General features: G+C 51.6%; 6 protein-coding genes and 1 non-coding gene across 7 annotated transcripts; 3 read left to right on the top strand and 4 right to left on the bottom strand.

The window, feature by feature from the left end:
- Positions 1-175: 175 nt before the first annotated feature.
- STEHIDRAFT_66589 (uncharacterized protein) lies at positions 176-6,393 on the top strand (the record flags this gene model as incomplete). Its single annotated transcript, XM_007309115.1, has 22 exons — positions 176-345; positions 409-824; positions 975-1,058; positions 1,146-1,198; positions 1,277-1,296; positions 1,906-2,026; positions 2,519-2,667; positions 3,044-3,084; positions 3,345-3,493; positions 3,587-3,678; positions 3,785-4,173; positions 4,225-4,346; positions 4,419-4,667; positions 4,713-4,981; positions 5,047-5,132; positions 5,201-5,255; positions 5,318-5,420; positions 5,483-5,513; positions 5,580-5,685; positions 5,762-6,061; positions 6,129-6,182; positions 6,249-6,393. 22 exons carry the CDS (start codon positions 176-178, stop codon positions 6,391-6,393), a joined length of 3,204 nt encoding a protein of 1,067 aa, XP_007309177.1.
- Positions 6,394-6,516: 123 nt separating this feature from the next.
- Positions 6,517-6,634, bottom strand: STEHIDRAFT_t248. The gene has a single exon. It is a non-coding gene; the product is annotated as a tRNA-Ala (tRNA).
- Positions 6,635-7,738: 1,104 nt separating this feature from the next.
- STEHIDRAFT_114889 (uncharacterized protein) lies at positions 7,739-8,625 on the bottom strand (the record flags this gene model as incomplete). The annotated part of the gene is made up of 6 exons (XM_007309214.1): positions 7,739-7,752; positions 7,795-8,018; positions 8,120-8,184; positions 8,217-8,290; positions 8,353-8,479; positions 8,539-8,625. 6 exons carry the CDS (start codon positions 8,623-8,625, stop codon positions 7,739-7,741), a joined length of 591 nt encoding a protein of 196 aa, XP_007309276.1.
- Positions 8,626-11,385: 2,760 nt separating this feature from the next.
- Positions 11,386-12,955, top strand: STEHIDRAFT_103854 (protein serine/threonine phosphatase 2C). Its single transcript, XM_007309213.1, has 4 exons — positions 11,386-11,633; positions 11,696-12,076; positions 12,178-12,339; positions 12,397-12,955. Exons 1-4 carry the CDS (start codon positions 11,411-11,413, stop codon positions 12,888-12,890), a joined length of 1,260 nt encoding a protein of 419 aa, XP_007309275.1. The 5' UTR covers positions 11,386-11,410; the 3' UTR covers positions 12,891-12,955.
- Positions 12,956-13,247: 292 nt separating this feature from the next.
- On the top strand, positions 13,248-13,767 carry STEHIDRAFT_114887 (uncharacterized protein; the record flags this gene model as incomplete). The annotated part of the gene is made up of 3 exons (XM_007309212.1): positions 13,248-13,298; positions 13,382-13,542; positions 13,617-13,767. The coding sequence occupies 3 exons, from the start codon at positions 13,248-13,250 to the stop codon at positions 13,765-13,767; spliced, it is 363 nt and encodes a 120-aa protein (XP_007309274.1).
- A 62-nt stretch (positions 13,768-13,829) lies between these two features.
- On the bottom strand, positions 13,830-18,577 carry STEHIDRAFT_103851 (glycoside hydrolase family 35 protein). The gene is made up of 20 exons (XM_007309211.1): positions 18,022-18,577; positions 17,855-17,969; positions 17,503-17,782; positions 17,432-17,443; positions 17,273-17,356; positions 17,164-17,216; positions 17,088-17,107; positions 16,908-17,028; positions 16,681-16,829; positions 16,575-16,615; positions 16,276-16,516; positions 15,329-16,222; positions 15,175-15,260; positions 15,067-15,121; positions 14,900-15,002; positions 14,812-14,839; positions 14,651-14,756; positions 14,290-14,589; positions 14,176-14,229; positions 13,830-14,115 (listed from the first exon to the last, which is right to left on the bottom strand). Exons 1-20 carry the CDS (start codon positions 18,366-18,368, stop codon positions 13,974-13,976), a joined length of 3,231 nt encoding a protein of 1,076 aa, XP_007309273.1. The 5' UTR covers positions 18,369-18,577; the 3' UTR covers positions 13,830-13,973.
- A 1,010-nt stretch (positions 18,578-19,587) lies between these two features.
- STEHIDRAFT_125012 (uncharacterized protein) lies at positions 19,588-21,114 on the bottom strand. The gene is made up of 6 exons (XM_007309210.1): positions 20,997-21,114; positions 20,748-20,941; positions 20,581-20,676; positions 20,310-20,509; positions 19,783-20,231; positions 19,588-19,726 (listed from the first exon to the last, which is right to left on the bottom strand). The coding sequence occupies exons 1-6, from the start codon at positions 21,019-21,021 to the stop codon at positions 19,722-19,724; spliced, it is 969 nt and encodes a 322-aa protein (XP_007309272.1). The 5' UTR covers positions 21,022-21,114; the 3' UTR covers positions 19,588-19,721.
- Between the last annotated feature and the right edge of the window lie 432 nt (positions 21,115-21,546).

Raw genomic sequence — 21,546 nt, 5'->3', positions numbered from 1 at the left:
ATCGAGCGATTATGGAGAGGCGATAACGACTCAATCGAGAGCTGAGACCTTGTGGGGGAGAAAACATCATGTCCTCCTCTTCGTCCTTTCTGGTTTGTTGGCGCTCTTATGGGTCGTATTATTCCCTCTTCGATACGGGCACCAAAACAACCAGGACATTTCGAGCACTGGCACGATGGAGACACAAGGCGCGATTGAGTATTGGGATTCACTGCAGGGGCACGTGGAGGGGGAGGTGAAGGTGCAGGAGGAGGTGAAGGTGTCGTTCAAGACGAATAATCTGACGGACGAGGTCGGGTGGGATGGGTATAGTTTGTTCGTGAGAGGACAGAGAATATTCTTGCAGTGAGTATCCACAAAACCAAAACCCTCATAAGCCTAGCCTGACTTCGTTTCCAACCCACCCAGCTCCGGCGAATTCCACACCTTCCGCCTCCCCGTCCCCTCCCTCTGGCCCGACATCCTCCAAAAATTCACATCAGCAGGTCTCAACTCCGTCTCGCTCTACACCCACTGGGGCCTCCTCCAACCTTCCCCCACGTCGCCAATCGACTTCGAATCCTTCCGCGCCCTCGCACCCTTCTACCAAGCCTGCCTCGACGCCGGCCTCTGGGTCGTCCTCCGTCCGGGTCCATATATCAATGCGGAGACTAGCGCGGGCGGGATCGCGCATTGGGCGACGAGCGAGGTGGGTGGTGGGGAGGAGGGAAGGTTGAGAGGGAATGGGAGCGAGTGGATGGGGAGTTGGAGGGAGTATGTGGGGGAGGTTATGAGGGAGAGTAGGGGGTGGCAGGTTACGGAGGGGGGACCGATTATTGGTGCGTGTGTCCAGTTCTTTTTGGGAGGGAGGGGATGGGAGCTGATGAAATGGGTTGATTGGTCCGTTGTAGCTGTTCAGATTGGTGAGTGCTAGGTGTTGAGTGGATGAGGGGATGTGTGGCGTAGCTGACCACCACGCCACATGCATGGAATAGACAATGAGTACGACGAAGACGGGTACGGGAATAGGGAGTACTTCCAGGCGGTCGAGGACCTCATCAAGGAATCCGGCATCGTCGGTACGTCCATCCCATGTCCACTCCACTCGTGATGTATTGATGTTTCGAGAGCGTGCTCGTACTGATACCTCGGTGTACATTGGACAGTACCCCTGACGTATAACGACCCGAACCAGGGGAAGAATTTCGTTAATGGGACGGTGGGTGCACGTACCATCACGCCGATTCATGAAAGGTCACTGATATTGCTCTTTGTGCTCTGGTGTTGGGTTGGGTAGGGATCGGTGGATATTTATGGGTAAGCTCGTGTTACGTTTTGATCTCCTTTCCTGTATATGGCCGCTTCGTGGTTTTCGTTCATTCGCACACATCCCTCCGCATAGTATACTATACCACAACCTCGCACCTTCCTCTCCTGTCCCTTCCCGTCCCTTCCGTGCGTCCCGCCACACCGGCTCCCCACCTCCCCACCTCCCTGCCTCCCTGCCTCCCTTCGCGCCCCCGCCCCTTTCTATCCAACTCCCAACTCCCAATCTATGCATACACGACATCCACCACAACCCCTCTCTATCCCCCCCCCCCCACCATTCCTCCCTTCGCGTCGCGTCCCCTCCCTTCCTCTCCAGCTCTCACTCCATGCATCCACTCTCCCGCCACAACTATCTACAAACGGTATACTCCACTCACATCCACTCGCTTACCCATGCCTCGTCCATTCTCCATCCTCCACCTCCTCTCTTCCCGCCCCGTCCTTCCTCCCAACCTATGCACACATCTACCCGCACACCCACTGCTCTACCCCTCGCCCTTCCATGCCATGCCATGCCATCTCCTGTCCTATCCTCTCGTCTTATCTGCTAATCCCCCTGCTCTCCGTCCACCACTAACACCCCAATTTTATCCCCAGCCTCGACGCCTACCCACAACGCTTCGACTGTTCCCATCCCGATATCTGGAACCCGGTCACGGAGAATTATCACGACTATCATATGGATACGAACCCGGATCAGCCGTTTTATTTGCCTGAGGTGGGTTTCTCTTCTTTCGCAAATTTGATCGGGATGGGGATGAGGAGGGAGCGGAGAGGAGACGTTCGCTGATCAGTCGTTTGTTTGGATTTTTATGATGATGATTTGGGGATTTGGTGGATGGCGGGTGGCGGTGGCGTCTACCTGACCTGGATATACGCGCCTCTTTTCTCGCCATCGCCGGACGTTCGTTGCTTGGTGAACCTTCAACATACTGACGGCTCGACGCTGATGAATCCCGTACCCGATCTCGCACTCCGGCGTCTTCGAACATTTGCTATCCACCTGCGACATCGAACGTCGAACGTCGAACGGCGAACATCTGCCCTCGACTACTCTTGACTACCGACTCTTCTACTCCCCCACCACGCATCATCACCTAATCACCCACCACCCACTTCCAATCAATCACACGTCCTCCCCTTCCCCGCCGCCGCCGCCGCCAAACGACCCAACACTCACCCCTCCTCCTCCCCAACCCAACACCAACAGTTCCAAGCAGGCGCCTTCGACGCCTGGGGTCCCTCCGCGCCGGGCTACGACAACTGCCGCCAGCTGACGGGGCCCGAGTTCGAGAGCGTGTTTTATAAGGGATTGTGGGCGGCTAATGCGAAGATGATTAGTTATTATATGGTTTATGGGTGGGTTGTTTCGTTCTTTGTTTGTTTGCTGATTTTGGGATGAGGGGAGAGGGGTGGCTGGGGAGAGGAGAGGGGGCAGAGGAGATGCATGCGCGCGCATATATTCAGGCATCGTGGCTGAGAGGGTATAACGACGACTAGAAGGCCAGAATGGAAACGCCTAACGCGTAATGAGAACGATGCCGAGCTATTTGGCAGGACAAACACGGAGAAGTCGCTGTACTGGTTTTTTTGTTGTATAGGGAGGGTTTCAAAATTGAGCGTGCGCGTGTCAAAAGAGTAGCCACATAGCCACCTTGTTTCTCTGTTCTTTGAATTGGGGTTTTGGTTAGATATGTGTACTGATGAGTGTCTGTTTGGGTTTGGGTTTCGTTAGTGGTACTTCGTGGGGCGCGATCCCGTTCCCTGGTGTCTACAGTACGTCGCCGTTACCTTCTTTCTCCCCAGTTCAGCCTCGCTTCCCACCCTATCCCATCCCGTCCCATCCCACCCCATCCCGCACTCCCGATCCACCTTCCTCTTCCTCCTCCTCATAACGGACTCTCACCGGCGCCGACACTAACACTGACGATCCATCCTTCCCCCTCTCCCCTCCCCATTCCTCCCGTTCCTCCCGCCATCCACTCACTCACGCATCCACTCACTCACGCATCCACTCACTCACTCACTCACACAAGCCTCCTACGACTACGGCTCCGCCATAAAAGAGAACCGCGAGCTCACACCCAAGTACGACGAGCTGAAACTGCAGGGTCTCTTCCTGAGGAGTTCCCCCGAGTTTTATAAGACGGATGTGCTGGGGAATTCGAGTGTGGGGAGTGGGGTTGTTAGGGTTGGTGTCTTAAGCGATAAGGAAGAGAGGGGAAGGAAGGAGGAAGCTGGGAAGGGGTGGAAAAGAGAGAAGGGCAATGGGGAAGAGAAGGGGGAGGGAGGGGCGTTTGTTGTGAAATTGAGGAATCCGGGGAGTGGGGCTGGGTTCTGGATCGCGAGGCAGGCGAATTCGTCGGATACGTGCGTTGTTTGATTCTACCCCCCACATCTTTTTTTTTTTGGTTTTTTTCTGTCCTCAGAATAAAGAGGAACGAACTGAGGTGCTGATTGACGATCTTTCCTCCAGTTCACTAACACAATTCACACTCGAAATCGACCCCATCTCTCTCTCCTCCTCCCTCCAACCCTACTCCACCTCCCTCCAACCCCTTACGCTAACCATCCCCCAAATCCTCCCCTCCATCTCCCTCGCCGGCCGCCAATCAAAAGTGATCGTGACAGACTACACCTTCGGCGCGTCCTCCAAAGTCCTATATTCGACGGCGGAGGTGATGTTCGCGGGTGTGATTGGGGGGAGGGACGTGTTGTTGGTTTATGGGGATGCTGTAGAAGGAGACGCGGATGCGGATGGCGCGGGTGGGAGCGAGATCGCGCTGTGGTTTAAAGGCACGGGCGACCTGGACCAGAACTTGAGGTCGAGAGAGGGTAGGGTGGTGTATAGAGACGGCGTGGAGGGTTTCGACGAAGTGGTGGTGGAGAGAGATGTCAATGGCAATGGGAGAGGAGCAGGGAAGTTGACGACGGTGGCGTTTATGCCTGGCATTCGAGGCATGGTCACTGTTTTCGATTCGGAGGAGCAGTTGGTGATGTATGCCGATAAAAGCACGGCGGCGACGTTTTGGGCGCCTGTTATTCCCGCCGACGCCTCTTCCCACTCTGACTCTGACTCTCGCTCTCATTCTCACTCGTCCAACTTGAAGGACGCCACTGGAACCACGTCCACTACCGCCTTCCCGCACTTCTGGGGCCTAGGAACGAATAGCACCATTCTCGTCTCAGGCCCGTACCTAGTCCGCAACGCGACGCTCACGCCGGAGGGTATACTTGAGTTGAGAGGTGATTTGAAGGAGGGCGTTATGTTGGGGGTTGTGGGGCCGAGGGGTGTGAGGGGGGTTCGGTGGAATGGGATGGAGGTTGAGAGTTTGAGGAACACGGATATGGAGAACGGGGTTGATATGATGGATGGGAAGAGAATGGAGGTGACAAGCGCGGAGAGGGGTGGGTTCGTTGGGTCCTTGAACATGAGGAATCTGAGGGCCGACACTGCTGGTAATGGTATGGGTACGGGTCTGGGCGGGATCGAGCCCCCGGTGCTGGAGAACTGGATGTATATGGATAGCCTGCCGGAGGTGATGCTCGGCGAGAAGTATAACGATGAGATGTGGGTGGAGGCGAATAAGACGCAGACGAATATTCCGTGGGGGATGCGGTATACGGATGGGGAGTGGGACGGGAGGGTGCTTTATGGGTGTGATTATGGGTTGTGAGTGGTCTTCTTTCTGTGGACGAGGAAAGGAGAAGGTGGTTGATGAAGAGGTGATCTGATAGCTGTGAGAATATCGTGATTTGGAGGGGCCATTTCGATGCGACGAGTGAGACGAGGAGCGTTAATTTGTCGATTAATGGGGGTGAAGGTGTGTTCCGACCTCTACTCTGTACCATTTCTTGCTGATCACTGACCCTTTGCTACCAAATCGGACAGCCTTCGCAGCCAGTGTCTTCCTCAACAGTCACTTCCTCAATACGTCGTACGGAAAGTACGTAACCTTCGTTTCCTTGCCATTTGGTGAAGCCTGGCTGAGGGGAATCCATTGGATAGCTCGACGAATAACAACAATATCATAGGCGAGACAGATGAGGTGTTTTACTTCCCTGAGGATGCGCTCGTGGAAGGGCAAGATAACGTCATCACGATCGTGCAGGTCAGTCCGATTCTTTGTCCGTACTTGCTCGCCCGGGGACACTCCGACTGACGTTTCAACAGGATAACATGGGTTTGGAAGAAACGGAAGGTAGTACGTCGAACTTTATACGAGACTTGACTCGAGGTGGCTGACCAGAAGAATGGGAAAATCACGCAGAAACGACGGATTCGAGCAGATCGCCCCGAGGTGTACGTGGGTTCCGACTCAACAGCGGGAACTTCACGTCTTGGAAGGTACAGGGCAAGATCGGTGGTTACAATAAGTGCGCCCACCCTCCCCCACCCTCCCTTCCCTTCCATGCTCATCTCAAGCTCACAAACTTACTCCTCAATTATCAGCTTCCCTGATAAACACCGCGGCATATTCAACGAAGGCGGCCTGTACGGTGAACGCCTAGGCTGGCACCTCCCCTCCTACGACACCTCCTTCTTCTCCCATCGTGACCTCTCCGCCGGTTTACCTGGCGATAAAGCAGGTGTGGGGTTCTTCGTGACGACGTTTGAGATGGATCTTCCTGGTGGTTTCGATGTGATGATGTCGTTTGAGTTCGCAGATCCTACTGGTGCGGGTGGAGAGCCGTACAGGGCGTTTTTGTTCGTTAATGGATGGATGATGGGTGAGAGGGTTGCGAACCTTGGGTGAGCTGCGCCTAGTGTTGGTCTATGGCCCCAGTTTGCTGATACGAAGGTGGGATGGCGTGTGCAGCCCTCAAGCGAAATTCCCCGTCCACGAGGGTATCCTCGATTATCATGGCATCAAGTATATCTTCCCTCTCTCTGCGGTGAAGACATGCTGATCATGTACCGAATCCTCCCAACTCTCTAGCACCGTCGCTGTTGCGCTGTGGGCTATGGAGTCCGTTCATGTCTCGCCACAGCTCTCTGTCAAGATCGATGCGGTCCTCGACGGGGGCGTTGGTGGCGTCGTGGTCGATAATCCGCCGTGGTCGGATGAGAGGTATCGGGGATGATGTGTGGTACGCTGGTTATCGGAGTCCGATGTGAGTGCTACTTCTCCGCGTTATTGATGTGTGGATGAGGGTGTATCCGCGTTGCTTTTACAATGGAAAAAAAACTGTGCTACGACCTCTAGATGGACGATATGGGGATTGAACCCATGGCCTTGCGCAAGCTATCTCCATCATCAACCAATCTGGATTGGCGGTCATTAGGCGATGCAAAGCGCACGCGCTACCACTGCGCTAAACGCCCGTGAAAGTGTACTTTGTGCATCTTTTTTTGATGAGAGGCGGTAGGTGTATGGCAAAAGTGTGAGGTGGGTGAGTCCAGGGGTCAGTAGCTTTGCTCATGACCGGATGGTTCAACAACCAAAGAGATACTCCGGTTTAACATGCGAGGCAAGCTCAGCATGCACTCGTGTAGAACATAGAGGAAGGTGAGTCAAGAAATCCAGAGCATGGTGGCTGACTGTAGATGTGGAACGCATTGGTGAGGATTTGTCCTCGCCTTCCGGACGCTGCCAGCTGGTCGCCGGGATTGCCAAGGTAAACTACACATAGAATATTCTCCTTTTCTTGTATTGATATTGTTGGCATGCTACTAGCACAGTCGCTACCCAGAAAATATCCTACGAGACTAATTTGGGCTGCTCGTGAGTGCAATAATTCTTGTGCTGTGAACGGAGGTAAGTATACTCCAGTCCGAGTCCTGTCCTATATCAAGTCTCACTCCGCATGCCTGGCGCCATCATCTATCCCAAGACGATCTTCGGACTCGACTGAGTCCATTGATGCAGTCTCAATGCTACAGATCGTATTCTTCCTCGATGTCCAGCCCTCATATGAGACTTGGAAGCGATTGGTGGTATCGACGGTTATATGAATGCCGCATATACCACACTACATTGGATGGTTGATTCTTGATCAGTGCGAACATGACTCTAGGGTGCCGAGGCGTGTATCAACTTTAAGGACCATCGCATTGTCTGCGGTCGTCCATTCAGACAACTAGAGGGGAGAATCCAACCTCGTGCCGTCGAATGCTTGCATGCAGTCGAGAAAGGATTGTGACCGTGCGTTCTCCTGTATGTCATTGCAAAGCAATCGATGAGCCGACGACGGACATTCCTAACTTGTTCTTCCCTACTACACTGGACTGTTGTGAGAATTAGCGTCTCGTTGTTTGGCAGTAGATCATTCGATGCATGTATTATTCGCAGACATAGATCGAGGTTATGACGTGCTACGGGAGCAGCTCAATCACAATGTCGTACCAAGTTGACGCTCCTTGCACATCCCTTCGTCCATTATAATTTATTCATGAATGGTTGGTTGTGGAATATATAAAGAGATAAGTTCAGCCCATCCAGCCTGACCGTCGACTCATTCCTTCATCTTACGCTTGCTACTCACAATGAAGCTCTCTTTCACCCCACTGATCGCCCTCGTATGTGCAGCTGCATCGACTTCGGCCGTGGCTAGATGTATCACCGGGCCTCCCCCCTCGGCTGCTCTCGTCAACACTGGCAATAGAGCCCTTTGCAATTATCACTGTTACCCTACGGATAAGGCTGGAAATGCCCTCCTGAGTTGGGAGGAGGAGTGGGGCCTCAGATGCGAGTGAGCGCTTTCCTATCCTACGCGTCTGTACACGTCGTCATCAGGAAAAACACTGACAGAGAGCCTCATGAAAACACAGTTACGGTGCGCGGATCTGTGTGTACGACGATGTACGTACCTTCCAAAGAAAGAGCCAACGGAGTTCGACGCTACATAGAATCTCAAGCTCATTCCTTCGTTCTCCTTCATATAATGAACACCAATGATTAACGCACCTTTTGAATTGGCTGTAGGCGACTGGTACCATAGTCCAGGGAGATGATACATGCCCGGGCTGGGCGATTCGTTGCTAGTCGCATTCGGTGGTGCAGTGAGTCACACTCATTCTTCCTGCCTGATATTATTATTTACTGACATCCTTGACATCTGCAATCGCGATGAACTGTATGCCACTTCCGTTTAACCAAAGCGTGTCGGGTTTTGTGAGCTCGACAATTGCCGCACGCGCCCCGTCTGATTCATCTCCGGCTTTACTCATCTGTATGGAAGAAGAGGGTATAAGTGGGTAGAAACTAGTTGTGGTCAGATGAATCGTACCTTGTAGAAGATGCTGGTGCAGTGAATTCGGTCCTGAAGATGACAGTAGATATCCTCGCTGGGTGTGGAGTTCGAGTTCGAGACCATCGCGATATATTACCCGAGGTCGTGAGGTCACGCCTTGTTCTTGGTTTGCCCCTTGCTGACCTTGCGGTACGGCTTCCCTCCGTAAATGCACTCGGGAATCATACTCTTGAGCCTATGTCAAGGTCTCCAACGTCGTCTCATCTTGGCCGCCATCATATATACATAAACCTCCGAATCCGAGCCAAAAGTCCGCCGAACTATGAGCTGAGGCAATCCAAGCCATTATATCCACCACTCGAGACGCTCTGACAGGCTAATCGGAACCACCACACACAATCAGAGCTTCATCGCGAAAAGGGTCTGGACATCGTAATCTTGATAGATTTCGGGGTACTCACTGTATTCTAAGTCATCGCAGACGTCCCCGCCTGTATCCGAATCGACCGAGCAGAGCTCGAATGCACATGTGTCTCCTTCACTGTGTCCTGCGCACGCATCGGCTGTATGAAAGCAATATCCATGATGAAGCGGGATGGATGATACGCCAGAAATCTGTCGTGAGCACACATGTGTCGAAGGAAGGAGCGGAGCGGAGAATGAGAGCATTCAATGCACCGTACCGGTAGAGCTCTGAACGGTACTACCCCTGGCAGTTCGAATGCTCATGAGGAGCATCGTGAAGAATAAAAGCGAGAGCAGAGCGAAATGCATCGTTAGAGTAATATTATAGAGCGACTGTCAATTAAATGAGATTCAGAGGCGTTGAGGAGGTGAGGAAGTGCAGATTATGTGCGGGGGAAGACAGAGCTTGACGAGGGACAAGTGTTAGATATTTTCGAGTCGCGCAGGTTCTCCGCAGTTGCTGACAGCTTCGTACAGCATGCCCTGAACGAATGGATCCACAGATATATATAACTTTGGTTTCAAGGTCCATCCAATCGAGAATAGCTGTCTATTTTGGGGTGACTCTATTTTCGAACCCCATCATGGTGAGACACAGACCCTGGTATGCATGACGAACTGTGCACTTATCTCAGCTCCACCTCCGGTGCCGGTACCCTTAGCCCTTTGTCGCGGTTAAGCATTTCCGTGATACTTTATCGTCATAGTCACAGATAGTTCAATCGTGTGCCAGTGCACTTTCTGTTGACCGTATCGTTGTTTTTCGCTGGTGGTACTCTGAGTCCTCTGTACCTTGAAGACAATATAAGTTGATAGCCTTCGTAGTGAGATGTGTGCTGGAGAAGTGAAATAGTTTGCTCACCGTACACGTTGTCAGGCTTGACAGGAACAGTTGTTCGAATGTTCAAGTTCGTCATAAGGAGGCACCGGCGGCATGACAAGCTTTTAACCTGAGGCCGGACTTTGCGTTTCGGTCACTTGTCCTTCACCAGCCTTCACCATATCCAGGGCGAATATACATTTTTAGTCCTTTTTCGGACTTCCAAGAGGTCTGGTCAATGATACAAGAGTTGGTACATATTACCTTCCAATATTCAACCCTAGTGAAGTCCTCATCGACCAGCTAGCAGACCTTCCTTCCTTCCTTCCTTCCTCCTTCCTTCCTATCTTACAAGTTGTCACTTCTGTCACCATATTTTCGACTCGTCACAGTCTTTATGGCCCACCTCTTCTGACCTCTACCTTGAATAATAAGGTCAATCGGTATACGAACGATGGCTCTACCGGTTCAGTGTCCAGTATGTCTTTTTCTCTCCCAAGTCGGAAAAACTGGTGGATGCTCCAGAGACAAGGCCCAGCCATAAGTCACCGGCACTCATCTCAAGTCGACGTCGGGGATGTGGTCAGCCAGAAAAGGTTGGGGTGAGAGCAAGAACCGGGGCACAAGATGCGATAGAGGGAAATTATTTAGCGACACGACGGCGAGCAGGTGGCACTGTGGTCTACTGTTTGTCTACTGTCGTGACTGTGGTAGAGTAGATATTCGGGCTCCGGAAAAGGCAGGAGAACTCCGGATCCGGGCCACGCCAGATTCGTTCTTGTCGTCGTTCAGCAATCAACATTCAACGTCGAACGCAATTATCCCGCACAAAGTGTGTGTAACTCGTAGGATCAAGACTCTACGGTGAGAAAGTCCATTGCTTACATAATGCGATTCTACACACTGGGCTGTGGGCTTGCCAGTGGAATCGAACTCGGACTTGTAACCCTCTGCCCAACGTACTAAGTACCCACGAAGTTTCGGGAACAAGATCACGTACCTACCTATCCATGCATGATAGGCAGCCGTTGGTAAACATTCATGAACATGGAGCAATCCTGCCGGCCCACTTGTCTATCCGCATGCCCTTTGCCCTTGTATCTTCCTCGCGCTCCCGAGCGCCTCAAGCGTCGATGACTCTGCTGCTGAATATGATCTTATGTTCTAGGGAATCAGGATAGGTATAACCCGAGGCATCGCCTGTCCCGAATCCTCACCGTGAGTAGTACTGCTTAGAATACTGGATAGCCTCAATGGGCGTGCCCTTTGCCCAGCTTTGCCCTACGCCCTCTAGTACCTTTTGCGGGGAATCAGTGATATGAGTCCCAAACGTCGGCGGTGGATATTTTCTATAAGTACCAGCGAGGAAGATAGGTCTATCAGCGTCACCACAGCGTGTTTACAGCGTGTCTATCCGTTCTACTCCCTTAGTTTATTCTATTCCTTGTGTCGGTCCCACTGATCTGATTATCCATGTCTGCCGAATCTACCGCCTCTATGACTTCCACCGGATCTACCCCAGCGGAACCCACCACTCAACATCCCACTCCAACTGGAACTTCCACCTTGGCCGAGAGCGCCATGACCTCTCCCTGGGCCGCCTTCCCAACCGGCCAAACTGATATGGGCGAAGGCGAAGGCCGCGGTCCCTGGACGTATCACATCCTCCCCGAGGACCTTCTGAAGGCTGAACTCGACCGTCATGCCTTCGCGAAGAAGACCTGCACGGTCGACTCTGTGTCCATGCAGCCTTGCGCTGCCCCAGGAGAGACCAGTCAGGATAGGCATGTTGTCCACGAGTGGGCGTTGCAGGGAGGAAAATGGCGGTGGGCCGCTATTTTCGATGGTATATCTGTTGTCCCACACTGTCGAGAATGATCTCAGAGCTGACGTTTTTTGTGCTCACAGGACATGCCGGACACCAACTAGCCGATCATACTGTTGAAGCCCTCCCTGCCTTGGTTCGTTCCGCCCTATCGACTGCTCTCGAGGACACTTCTCTCCTTGAACCGGCCAACGGCGAGACTTTTGTGGCGACAATCTCTGCAGTCCTTTCCTCCACCATCACAGCCTACGGAAGGTCAATCGCTGACGAGGTCGTAGCGCTTTTTCCCGGCGGGGTCGAGGAGATCTCGAAGATGTCCGACGAAGAGATCTCGGCTAGGATCAACACAGAGGAGAACTTGCGGAAGGTTGTGCACGGTATGAAGGGTACAACGGCGTTGATTTCGCTTGTAGACCCGGGACGCCACAATTTGTGGGTGGCGAGTCTCGGCGACTGCCAAGCTGGTTAGCACCTCCATCTTGCGCCTCAAAATCTTCAATGATAGCCTTATTTCTGGTGACGCTTGCTGACTGCTTCTTTGACTACTTTGCCTTTGGTACCATAGTGCTCGGCACGAAGGGTGACCAAGGTTGGGACATTCGCGTCCTGAGTTCGACCCACAACGGCGCGATTCCCGCGGAGCAAGCTCGTATCATGAGCGAGCACCCCAACGAGCCCGAAGCCATGCTGAACAACAGGGTTCTGGGGGGTATCGCTGTCACCAGAGGTTCGTCTCGTCTTTGTACTCGCAGCCAGCAATGGTCATCCTGATTACGTTCCATAGCTCTCGGAGACCTCGAATTCTTACTTCCACGCATCTACACCGATCGTGTCTTCGCCCTGTGCAAGATCCCTTTCAAAGTCCACAGCAAGCTTTCCGTGATAATGGAGAGGAACTTTACCCCTCCCTACCTGAGCTACATCCCTGATATCCAGCACGTCCGCCTCACTCCCTCCGCTACCAACACCTCGGACACAAAGACGGCTGGCGAGAAGTTCTTGATCATGTGTTCTGACGGTCTGACGGATCTATACTTCGTGCCCGGTGAATCGGAAAATAAGCTGGAGAGTTCGGCAGAACGGTGGATGGAAGTCGTGAGCGCTGCCAGCGCGACTCGTGGTAGTAGCGCTGAGGGCGGTGATGAGCTGAATTTGGCGCTGGCACTGTTGAAGGATGCGATTGGCGGTAATGACCTGGATAAGGTGTCGAGGTATTTGACGGTGGAAATGGACCATAGGTGGATGGACGACACGACGATTGTAGTTCAGAGGTTGTAGCGTGGGCGCCGCATGCATCTGAATTTATACGCAATTGTACGGGGTTTGTTACTGAACAGAGCGGCTGAGTATGCAGAAGTGGAGTCCTACTAGGTTGATATTTAATTTTAACCGTTACTATGTTCGCATGGTTTCCCTCGTCTCCCCTACGAGAAATAAGTGGTTGGGCCCAGCCGCAACTCAGGGATACTTAGAAATACTATCCTAACCCACTTCGATTCCCAAGTTCCATTTTTGTCAGCAGCTACTTACTAACACTGTTACTTATATAGCCTCATTACCAATATTCCTATCGACGATCTATATCAAGACGCAGGCCGACTACAATATTTTTGAATCTAACTTGCACTTTCCGACATGACCTCTAACCCGAACGACATCAAGGGGGAAGTCATTCTCTTTGCAAAGGTCAGCAACTTTGTGGCACTCGTCCACCTGCGGCTCGAAACCCTATTGATTGGAAATATTGTTTACGTGCTCTCGACTGCCAGGTCTATCCCAAGGCTGGCACTGGTCCTCAAATCCTAGACTGGATGGGAAAGCTGAGGGCTGCGGTGGCGAACGAACCTGGCACCCTAGAGTACAGTTGGGCACAAAACGGAGACGAACTCCTCATTTGGGAGAGATATGTGGATGCGGCTGCCTTTCAAACGTGGGTCTTCTACAACAATATGTTCTGGAATTCAACCTAGATGAGACTAATTGATATCCTTTTTGTATATTTAGCCACATGGAAGGCGATACGTTCAAGGCGTACATTGCTGCTGATCTACTGAAAGTGGTGAGATCGTACGATCTCTTTGCTGTGACCACCGAAGCTGACGCAGTCTATATTCACGTAGCCACCGTCATTAACGTTCTATTCCGGAGACGTTAAAGGAGATTTCTGAGCGTAGATCATTGTAATGGAGCGCGCACTAGGCATCGTTGGCGTGTGTTGGGAACTCGGCTCGGATGGCCTCACACGACACAACCAAATGACTGATTGAGTGTTCAAATTTGTTACGAGATACAGAGAGACAAGCCCGTGTACAAAATAAATGATATCCATGTATTCTTACACGCTGATTGTGGAAAGTCACTTCATGCTCTCCCTTCCGGAGACCACGCAGGGTTGTTTGCTACAACTCCTCCAACGCCACCTTCCAGAATGGTATCGATAGTGACGTTCAACTGTGGTGAGATAGCGACGGACTCCATGGCCCATAGCGCGATGGCAATGGTGCTGGAAAGAGGACATGAGATTATGGCTAGCATACTGGTCGGCAGAGCAGGAGAAACGCACTTGGTGCCATTGTAGTCGAGGATGCCTTGGTGGACAGGGAATTTGGCTTGAGGGCTATGGAAAGAAACAGATCAGGACACACTCTACCAAACATATTAATAAACAGAGACCCACCCAAGATTTCCGACCCTTTTACCCATCTGCCAACCGTTTACAAACAACAACGCCCTGTACGGCTGCCCATCATTCCCTGCCACATCCCCAAAGTTGAAGGACATCATGACGTCGAAGCCCGCAGGCATACTCAGAGCGAAAGTCGTCACGAAGAATCCGACGCCAGCAGTGTCGTTAAGCAGGCCAGAGGAGAGATCTCTCAATGTCCAAGAGGACGTGTCGAAGCCCGGAAGGTGCCACCCCTGCCGTTCACCGAAAAGACCACCTTCGTTTAGAACGCCACGGAACTTGTCCGGATAGCTGGACACGCCACATTGTGAGTATCGGACGAATAAATCGCAGGGATGGCACAAATATGTACCCAGTATATCCTCCAACTTTCCCTTGAAGCTTCCACGTCGAGAAATTGCCGGTGTTCAACTGGAAACCGCGCACGCCTCGGGGAGACTTGGGGAAATTTTCAGTGTCTGTGGATATCGAATGGTTTAATACGTTTATTGGCTGGTTCCAGAGAAAACTGACCCCCAGCTTCGTCGTGGCCCATATTATCCTACACCATAGTCATTAATGAGGCATTGAAAAGTGACACAGTGGAAGAAACAAGACACACCTGAATAACGGTAATAACATTGTCCTGTCCGACGACCAAGGATCCGTCAGGGAAAGTGTACACCTGGTCTGTCTCATCAATAGAATTTGCGTCGTTTGTGGAACTGAACCATAGGAAGCCGTCGTCAACTGAGTGATAGATCTACGGATGAGAGGCGAAGAACATACTTTCCAAATGTGGTGTTCAGGAACTGGTCATTCAAGAAGACACTGGCAGCAAAGGCTAGGACGAAAAGTTAGATAGTGTAGGATCTAACGAATGGTTAGATACGCCACCTTCGCCGCCGTTGATAGACAGATTAACAGACTTTTCGGCGCCAGTGGCGTTGAAGTGACCTCTCCAGATAACAACGTTCTCGCAGCTAAAAAGACGATGTAGATTGTATCAGCATCGGATCAGTGGACCAGGTTCGAACGAAGAGATACTTACAAACCATAGTCGCATCCATAAAGAATCCTGCCATCACCGTAGTTCATCGGGAACGGTATTACGGTCGTAGTATGGTTCGCAATCGTGAAATTGCTATCATCAAAGTCAACACCCTGCGTAACCTCGGGCAGGCTGTCCATAAACTTCCACCCCTCTAACACCGGCGCCACAATATCACTCGCATTCGACACTGTCAAACTGCCGACGAATCCTCCCACGCTCGTGATTGCACTCGCAGCACTCGCATCGTTATCAACGCTGACTCCGTTCCAGGTCACGGAAGTTACATTGGACGGCCCAATAATAGTGAGCGTGACGGTGCTGTTGAGGTCCCCATGGAGGTCAAGAGAACCGGTCGACGAGATCGATGCGTTGCGGACGAGGTGTGGCCCACCGACGAGTACTGTGTCATTGGACCCTATCTGCCAGAAGTTTGCGAGCGGGTCGCTAGATTCACCAGGAATGACGGGAGCCCAGAATGTCGTAGCAGTCAGAGAGTCAGCAAACAGGACCAGTTGACTTTCCGAGTCGAAGACCGTGATCAGTCCGTCAATACCCTGAGAGAAGGCAACAGTTGTGGCACTTGAGGAGTTGGAGGAAGTGAAGGTGACCAGGAACGAGTTCGATTGGATGGTTGGCTCTCCGTCAAACATGATGGAGGCTTCGTGTTCCTGATCGGAGTCGCCGTAGAGGAAGAGCACGTCTCGCTCGCCGATTGTACCCGCAAAGATGATTTGGGCGGTTGAGTATATGACGGTAGAATTGGCGCCGAAAGTGTAGTCGGTGACGACGACCTTGGATTGACGACCGTCGAGGGTGATACTGGACGCGACTTGAGGAAGAGTTAAATTCCCCTCACTCGTGTTCACAGTCAGCGAGAAATCCGTGACGTTACTGCAGAAGCCTATGGTCAGAAAACGAGAGTTGACGCATGAAGTTTCACGTACGTCGACGTTGAATCGGTCTGTCTTGCGATGTAGAATCCGCTCCCAGTGTCAGGATTCTGAAGTTTAACGACGAAGGCAGCGGGATTTGACACGGTAACCGCGTCAGTACTGCTATTACCGAACCAGTCCGTCTTGTAGAACTCAGGCGAGCTTCTGAGGAAAAGTCCTTGGAGTTTTAGTTCGTCGAATTTCGGAGTAAGTTCACGATTTTCCATAATTGATGCGCCGTAGTCGTATGAAGCTAGGTAGTCATGATTAGTCCAAGGGAGAAAACACGGAAAGGGTGGAACTAAAATCACTATAGACTCCCGGGAAAGGGATAGCGCCCCACGAGGTTCCGCTGTGGACAGAAGTGACGAATGAGCAAAACGGATTCATGATGCAGGACAAGATGCTGACGATTACCCGTAGACCATATAGAAGCTCATCATCTTCGCATTAGCCGCCCAGAGTGTACGATAGAATACCGACTCGAAGTCTGCTCCGGTCAGAACCCTGCAATTCGGATATCCAGGTGCGTTAGGTCCCCACGCATCGAAAGCTCCTCCTTGGAACTACAAGGAAGAGGAGGTTAGCAAGCATCGATGGTTGTAATAGCGGGAAGACGCGGTACGTGGCAGAGAATTGCTAACCTCGGGCAAGTAGAAAGGCTCGCTGGGATTTGTACCTTCGTGATAGTCGTGGTAGTTCGTCACAACTCCAGCCCAAGTCTCAGGATTAGAGCAGTCAAATCCTTGGGGATAGCTGTCCAAGCTGAGGCACGAGGTGATGCGTCAAACAATGACTTCAGAGAAATACCAGTGTAGGCCTACCCGTAGATGTTGACAGACCCCTAAACGCGTTAGATCGGTCAGAGGGTCTGTTGATCCCTGACAAAGTCTCACGCACCGTTCCGTTTACGAAGTTCTTTCCCTCTCCAGGATCGTTATAGGTGAGCGGGACTGTTGTTGCAACGAAAACATGAGGCCACTGGACGAATCTATGTTGAATAACGCACCAACTATAGAGTTGCCGGTATACGCATCTTCAAGCTCCTGGAAGTACTCTTGGTTGCCAAAACCTGACTGGAAGTACTCGTTGTCTTACACCACAGAGTCAGCCAAGAATCAGCCGTTAGCTAAGCCGCACAATCTATTCTGTTTCGACATGCACTAACCGATTTGGACAGCTAATGGAAACCAATTCGATTATTGCCATATACTCTCAGATGCTGTCAAGTGCACGCACCGATGACCGGTCCACCTTCCGTGATCTGGTTTGACACCGTCTGGTTGATGATTCCATCAATGTAGTCCTGCCATGCAGCCTCGTAGTCGGTAGCGTTTGTTCTCAAAGTGCCAGCCACGGTGCTCGTTGCCCAATGAGCAATTCCACCCGCTGTAGTCTCAGCATTGATATAAGGCCCTGGCCTGAGTACCACCCAGATACCCGCTTCTCTGGCAGCGTCATATAGTGGTTGGAGTGCACGGAAGGAGTCGAAGTCGATGACACCGGGAGCAGGGTTGATCTAGATGGAAGTGGAGAACGTGATAAGTATGGTAGGCACGATGGAGGGATTGATGAAACGCCGAAGTCTCACCAATGCCCAATGAGTATAGAGCGAGATTCCGTTAAGACCGGCTGCCTTGATCTTCTGCAAAATGTCGGGCCAAAGGGACGGAACTGGCAACCGGAATGTATGGAACTCGCCGGAGCTAGGCGCGATGTCGTCAGTATCAATGCACACAAAGTCGGAAACGAGCTTACTAAAGTATGATGCGTTGGCCTCTCAGAAATAGGCTATACTCGTCCCAGCCAACTTGATCAGTGAGGTTATTCGTCGTAAATGAGGCTTGAGGATTAGCCTCTACCGCTTCCGTGACGTGCGTTCGCTGCTCAGATCTTCGAGGAGAGGAAGTAGACTCTACGGGCCCGCGAGCAACGAGGTCCGAGAATTGAGAGATGCGGGAGGCCGGAGCGAGAGGTAGAGCTGAGCGAGGGGATGCCCATACAAATGTCAAGATACAAGACGCAATGCCAACGAGCAAGTATGTCGTCCACTTCCGAGACGTGCCGCCTAATTTTGGAGAGGAATGACGACTATCGTAAGACATCGTGCGAGCCAACCGTGAAGAGCGGCGCCTATAAACCAAGACTTCGAGGAGCTTTTAAGTGTCCCGGAGATTTGATCACGGGCGAGGAATGACTTCATCATATTCTAAGGTTATTTTCGTTTTGGTGGAGGAATTCCCATGTGATCGCGGACATGGACAAGGATCCAGAAGAGAAGCATTAATGAGGTACATAGCGGACGGCAGGTGAGCGCCATTGCACGTTGCAGAGGCGGATATGACCTTTTTCCAACTAGTTTTGGCATATTGTTCAGGTGCTGCATCACCAATACTCCCGTAGAGCGGTCCGGGGGTAGGCTACCCAAAGCATCGAACTGTTGAAGAGCACGGGCATCGATGCAGTACAGCACCGCGTAGAGAACCTGCGCATACAAAGAATAAACATTACTGCAAAGAGGCGAATGTGACAGGCAGCGACCAATAACGGAGCTGAATTATCTCGTCTGTCGCGCCACCAAAGCAGTGAATTGGGTATCGCACAAGCACGAGCCGGATTATTTCCAGGACGGGCCGTAAGAGGAGAAGATGCACACCCATCATGTGGAGGAGCGTGAGTATTCAGGCCAGATGTCGCTTGCGACACAGGGGTACAGAACGGTACCTGCCATGCTCTGCGATGACGGGGAAACTCACTCCAGCGCTTCAAGAACACGCCAGTGTTATCAAATCCCAGGTGCATTAAACGCATCGTATTGAGATGCGAGGGCCTTCTAAGGCTTTCTAGGGCCTCTGGGATCGGTTCGTTGCTGTTATGTTGAAAGTGGGAGCCCAAGCGAGCAACAACCTAACTGAGGACTGGAGTAGTCACCACGATATGTTACGCCATCCCGAGGCAATGTCCCGACACAAACACCTTCCTTCCTTCCTTCCTGAGCCTGGAACGGTGACGCCGTGCAGCGAAGAAGAGAATATCGGGGGAAACGAACAGAGATATTGGTCGCAGAGGTGGCAGGGTGTAAGGAGAGCGCTGACAGTGGGATTTTTTTTTTTTTCAACAGCTATGAAGGTCGGCAGATAAGATAAGATCAACGCATGCGGGTGACGATCGGAAGTGGCACTAAATGTGGCGACCAACGTGAGCGCGCGAAATCACCGGACCATTTATCTGGATCTTAGTCTCAGATACTCTTAAAATATATGTTCAGGACAGGATGCAGTACGGATATAAGTCTGTGTTGTAGCTGCAAGACATAATAACGATGGAAAAACGTATTCAGATGAGTACCAGTGGTATCTAACATGAACATAGCAAATAAAACAGCGAGCAGACTTAAAACGATTGAGACAAGCAGTTAAGGTTCCTACTCTCCTGGTGATATCATGTACATGTGAATATTATACTGCGTCATGACGGTTAGCGACACGACCTACGGTGAAAGGTTGAGTGCGTACTCACCTTCGGTCCCTTGCGATTCGAAAAAGCTCGAAATCACTGAACCGAGATCTTCTGGGTCAACAAGCATATCCTCCACGAGTTCGTCGTCCTCCGCATCCGAACTATACAGCTCTGTGTCCCCAAAGTCTGCGCCGTCGTCCTCTTCCTCGGGGTAGTCTCCATGCACCACCGTTCCCTGAACACCCTCAGCCGGCTCGGTTTCTTTGGTATCCGGAGCGGCGGATATCTCGGAACTTCCGTGCTTGGTTGAGAGGCGGATTGTGACCAAATACTCTCGTGCGTTTTGTTGAACTGCACAAAGAACAATGAGACTCGTCGCACAAATGTGTCTGAATTGAGCTTTCTCCTTCTTTCGCCACGCTTTTTGCTGATCGGACCGTTCACGAGTGCACCTGAAGTACGACTTTAAGCCGGTGGCGCCAAGCCACGCTTCGGTCCTTACGCCAGACCTGTGTACAAACCAACGGAACGACAGCAATTCAGTTCGCTTCAAGTGGACTACAGAATGATCGGAATGTCTGGCTTACCGTACATAACTGTGCCCAGTAGCAAGGGAGACGTCATCGACACACTTTCGAGTGAATTCTTCGAGTGTCTGCTCGGATGTTGCCAGAGAGGTACGAAACGCTCCTTCAAAGGAAAAAATCTCTCCGGAGTGGCCTTTGGAAATCTGAGTTGTGCGAAGTGCATCACACAGTGCCTGCATTGCGGGAAATTCTTGGGCAGCCTACGTCACAAAACCGCGATATAACATATAATTATTAGCGACATGACACATAACTGTTAAGAGGTGCTGACCGAAGTTGGAGCAACACGTAGAGCCATCTTGACATCTGGGCCCAACCGTGACGGTTGCGCATTTCCTCTTTTCCGAATAGCTTTTTTCGCCGGAGGCTAAGAACGTGAACATTCATTAACATCAATCACTTCGCTATCGATATAGCACGCTTAAGATAGAGAAATACCTCTGCTCCGACCGTGGGAGATGATCCCAACCCCTCGCGCAATCTTTTGCGCTCGCGGTATTGCACGTTCCGAGCACGCTGATTAATGCGACATCGTTCGCATAGTCTCAGTGGATGTTTCTCCGGTGGTGGAAGGAGTGTTTTACAGCTGTCCCTGCTGCATATACGCATTTGTGTCTCCGGCGCCTGTAAATCTAAAATTCGAAGATCAATAAAGAGTAAGTGATTATTGAGCGTACAACGAATCACGATGAAGGGAGTGATCTCTACCCATCGCGCCCCCGAGTCGTGCACTACGCCCGTATTCACAGTGTTTAAGTACTCCAGATAATCGAGGAACAAATAGTGTCTACTTGGAGACTGAAACTCTTGCGAGCGGTGACGAGAAACCCAGAGTTAAGCGCGATTACTGATTCAGACTTGCCGACCGTCGGTCTTGTGTCTATGTGCTGTGGTCAGTGTTGTGTCGTATCCGGTGCGATTTCTTGACAAGACAAAAGGTCAACGGATGAGAAACGACGGTTCGAAAGCCGTTGGATGAGGGACGTCAAGATCACGGCATGCGTCGAGCAAACGAACAAAGGAAACAAAAGAGACGCGTCGGCCGCCAACGATAACACGCGGCGCTTAAGCCGCGCCAATTTCATGGTCCGCCTCCATTTTTATATTGCGGTGCCACAGAGTCCTAATTATAATTGGAAGGCCCTCTGCAATGTTTTTGTCACTCATACGGTTTATAAGTCATGTGCTTAGTAGATACTTACTGGATGTAAAGGACTTAAATCAAGCAAGAGGTCTA

Source organism: Stereum hirsutum, assembly GCF_000264905.1.
Source record: "Stereum hirsutum FP-91666 SS1 unplaced genomic scaffold STEHIscaffold_17, whole genome shotgun sequence".
NCBI classification, from domain to species: Eukaryota; Fungi; Basidiomycota; class Agaricomycetes; order Russulales; family Stereaceae; genus Stereum; species Stereum hirsutum.
Note: the sequence above shows the minus strand (reverse complement) of the source record. Positions and strands in the feature narration are given on the sequence as shown.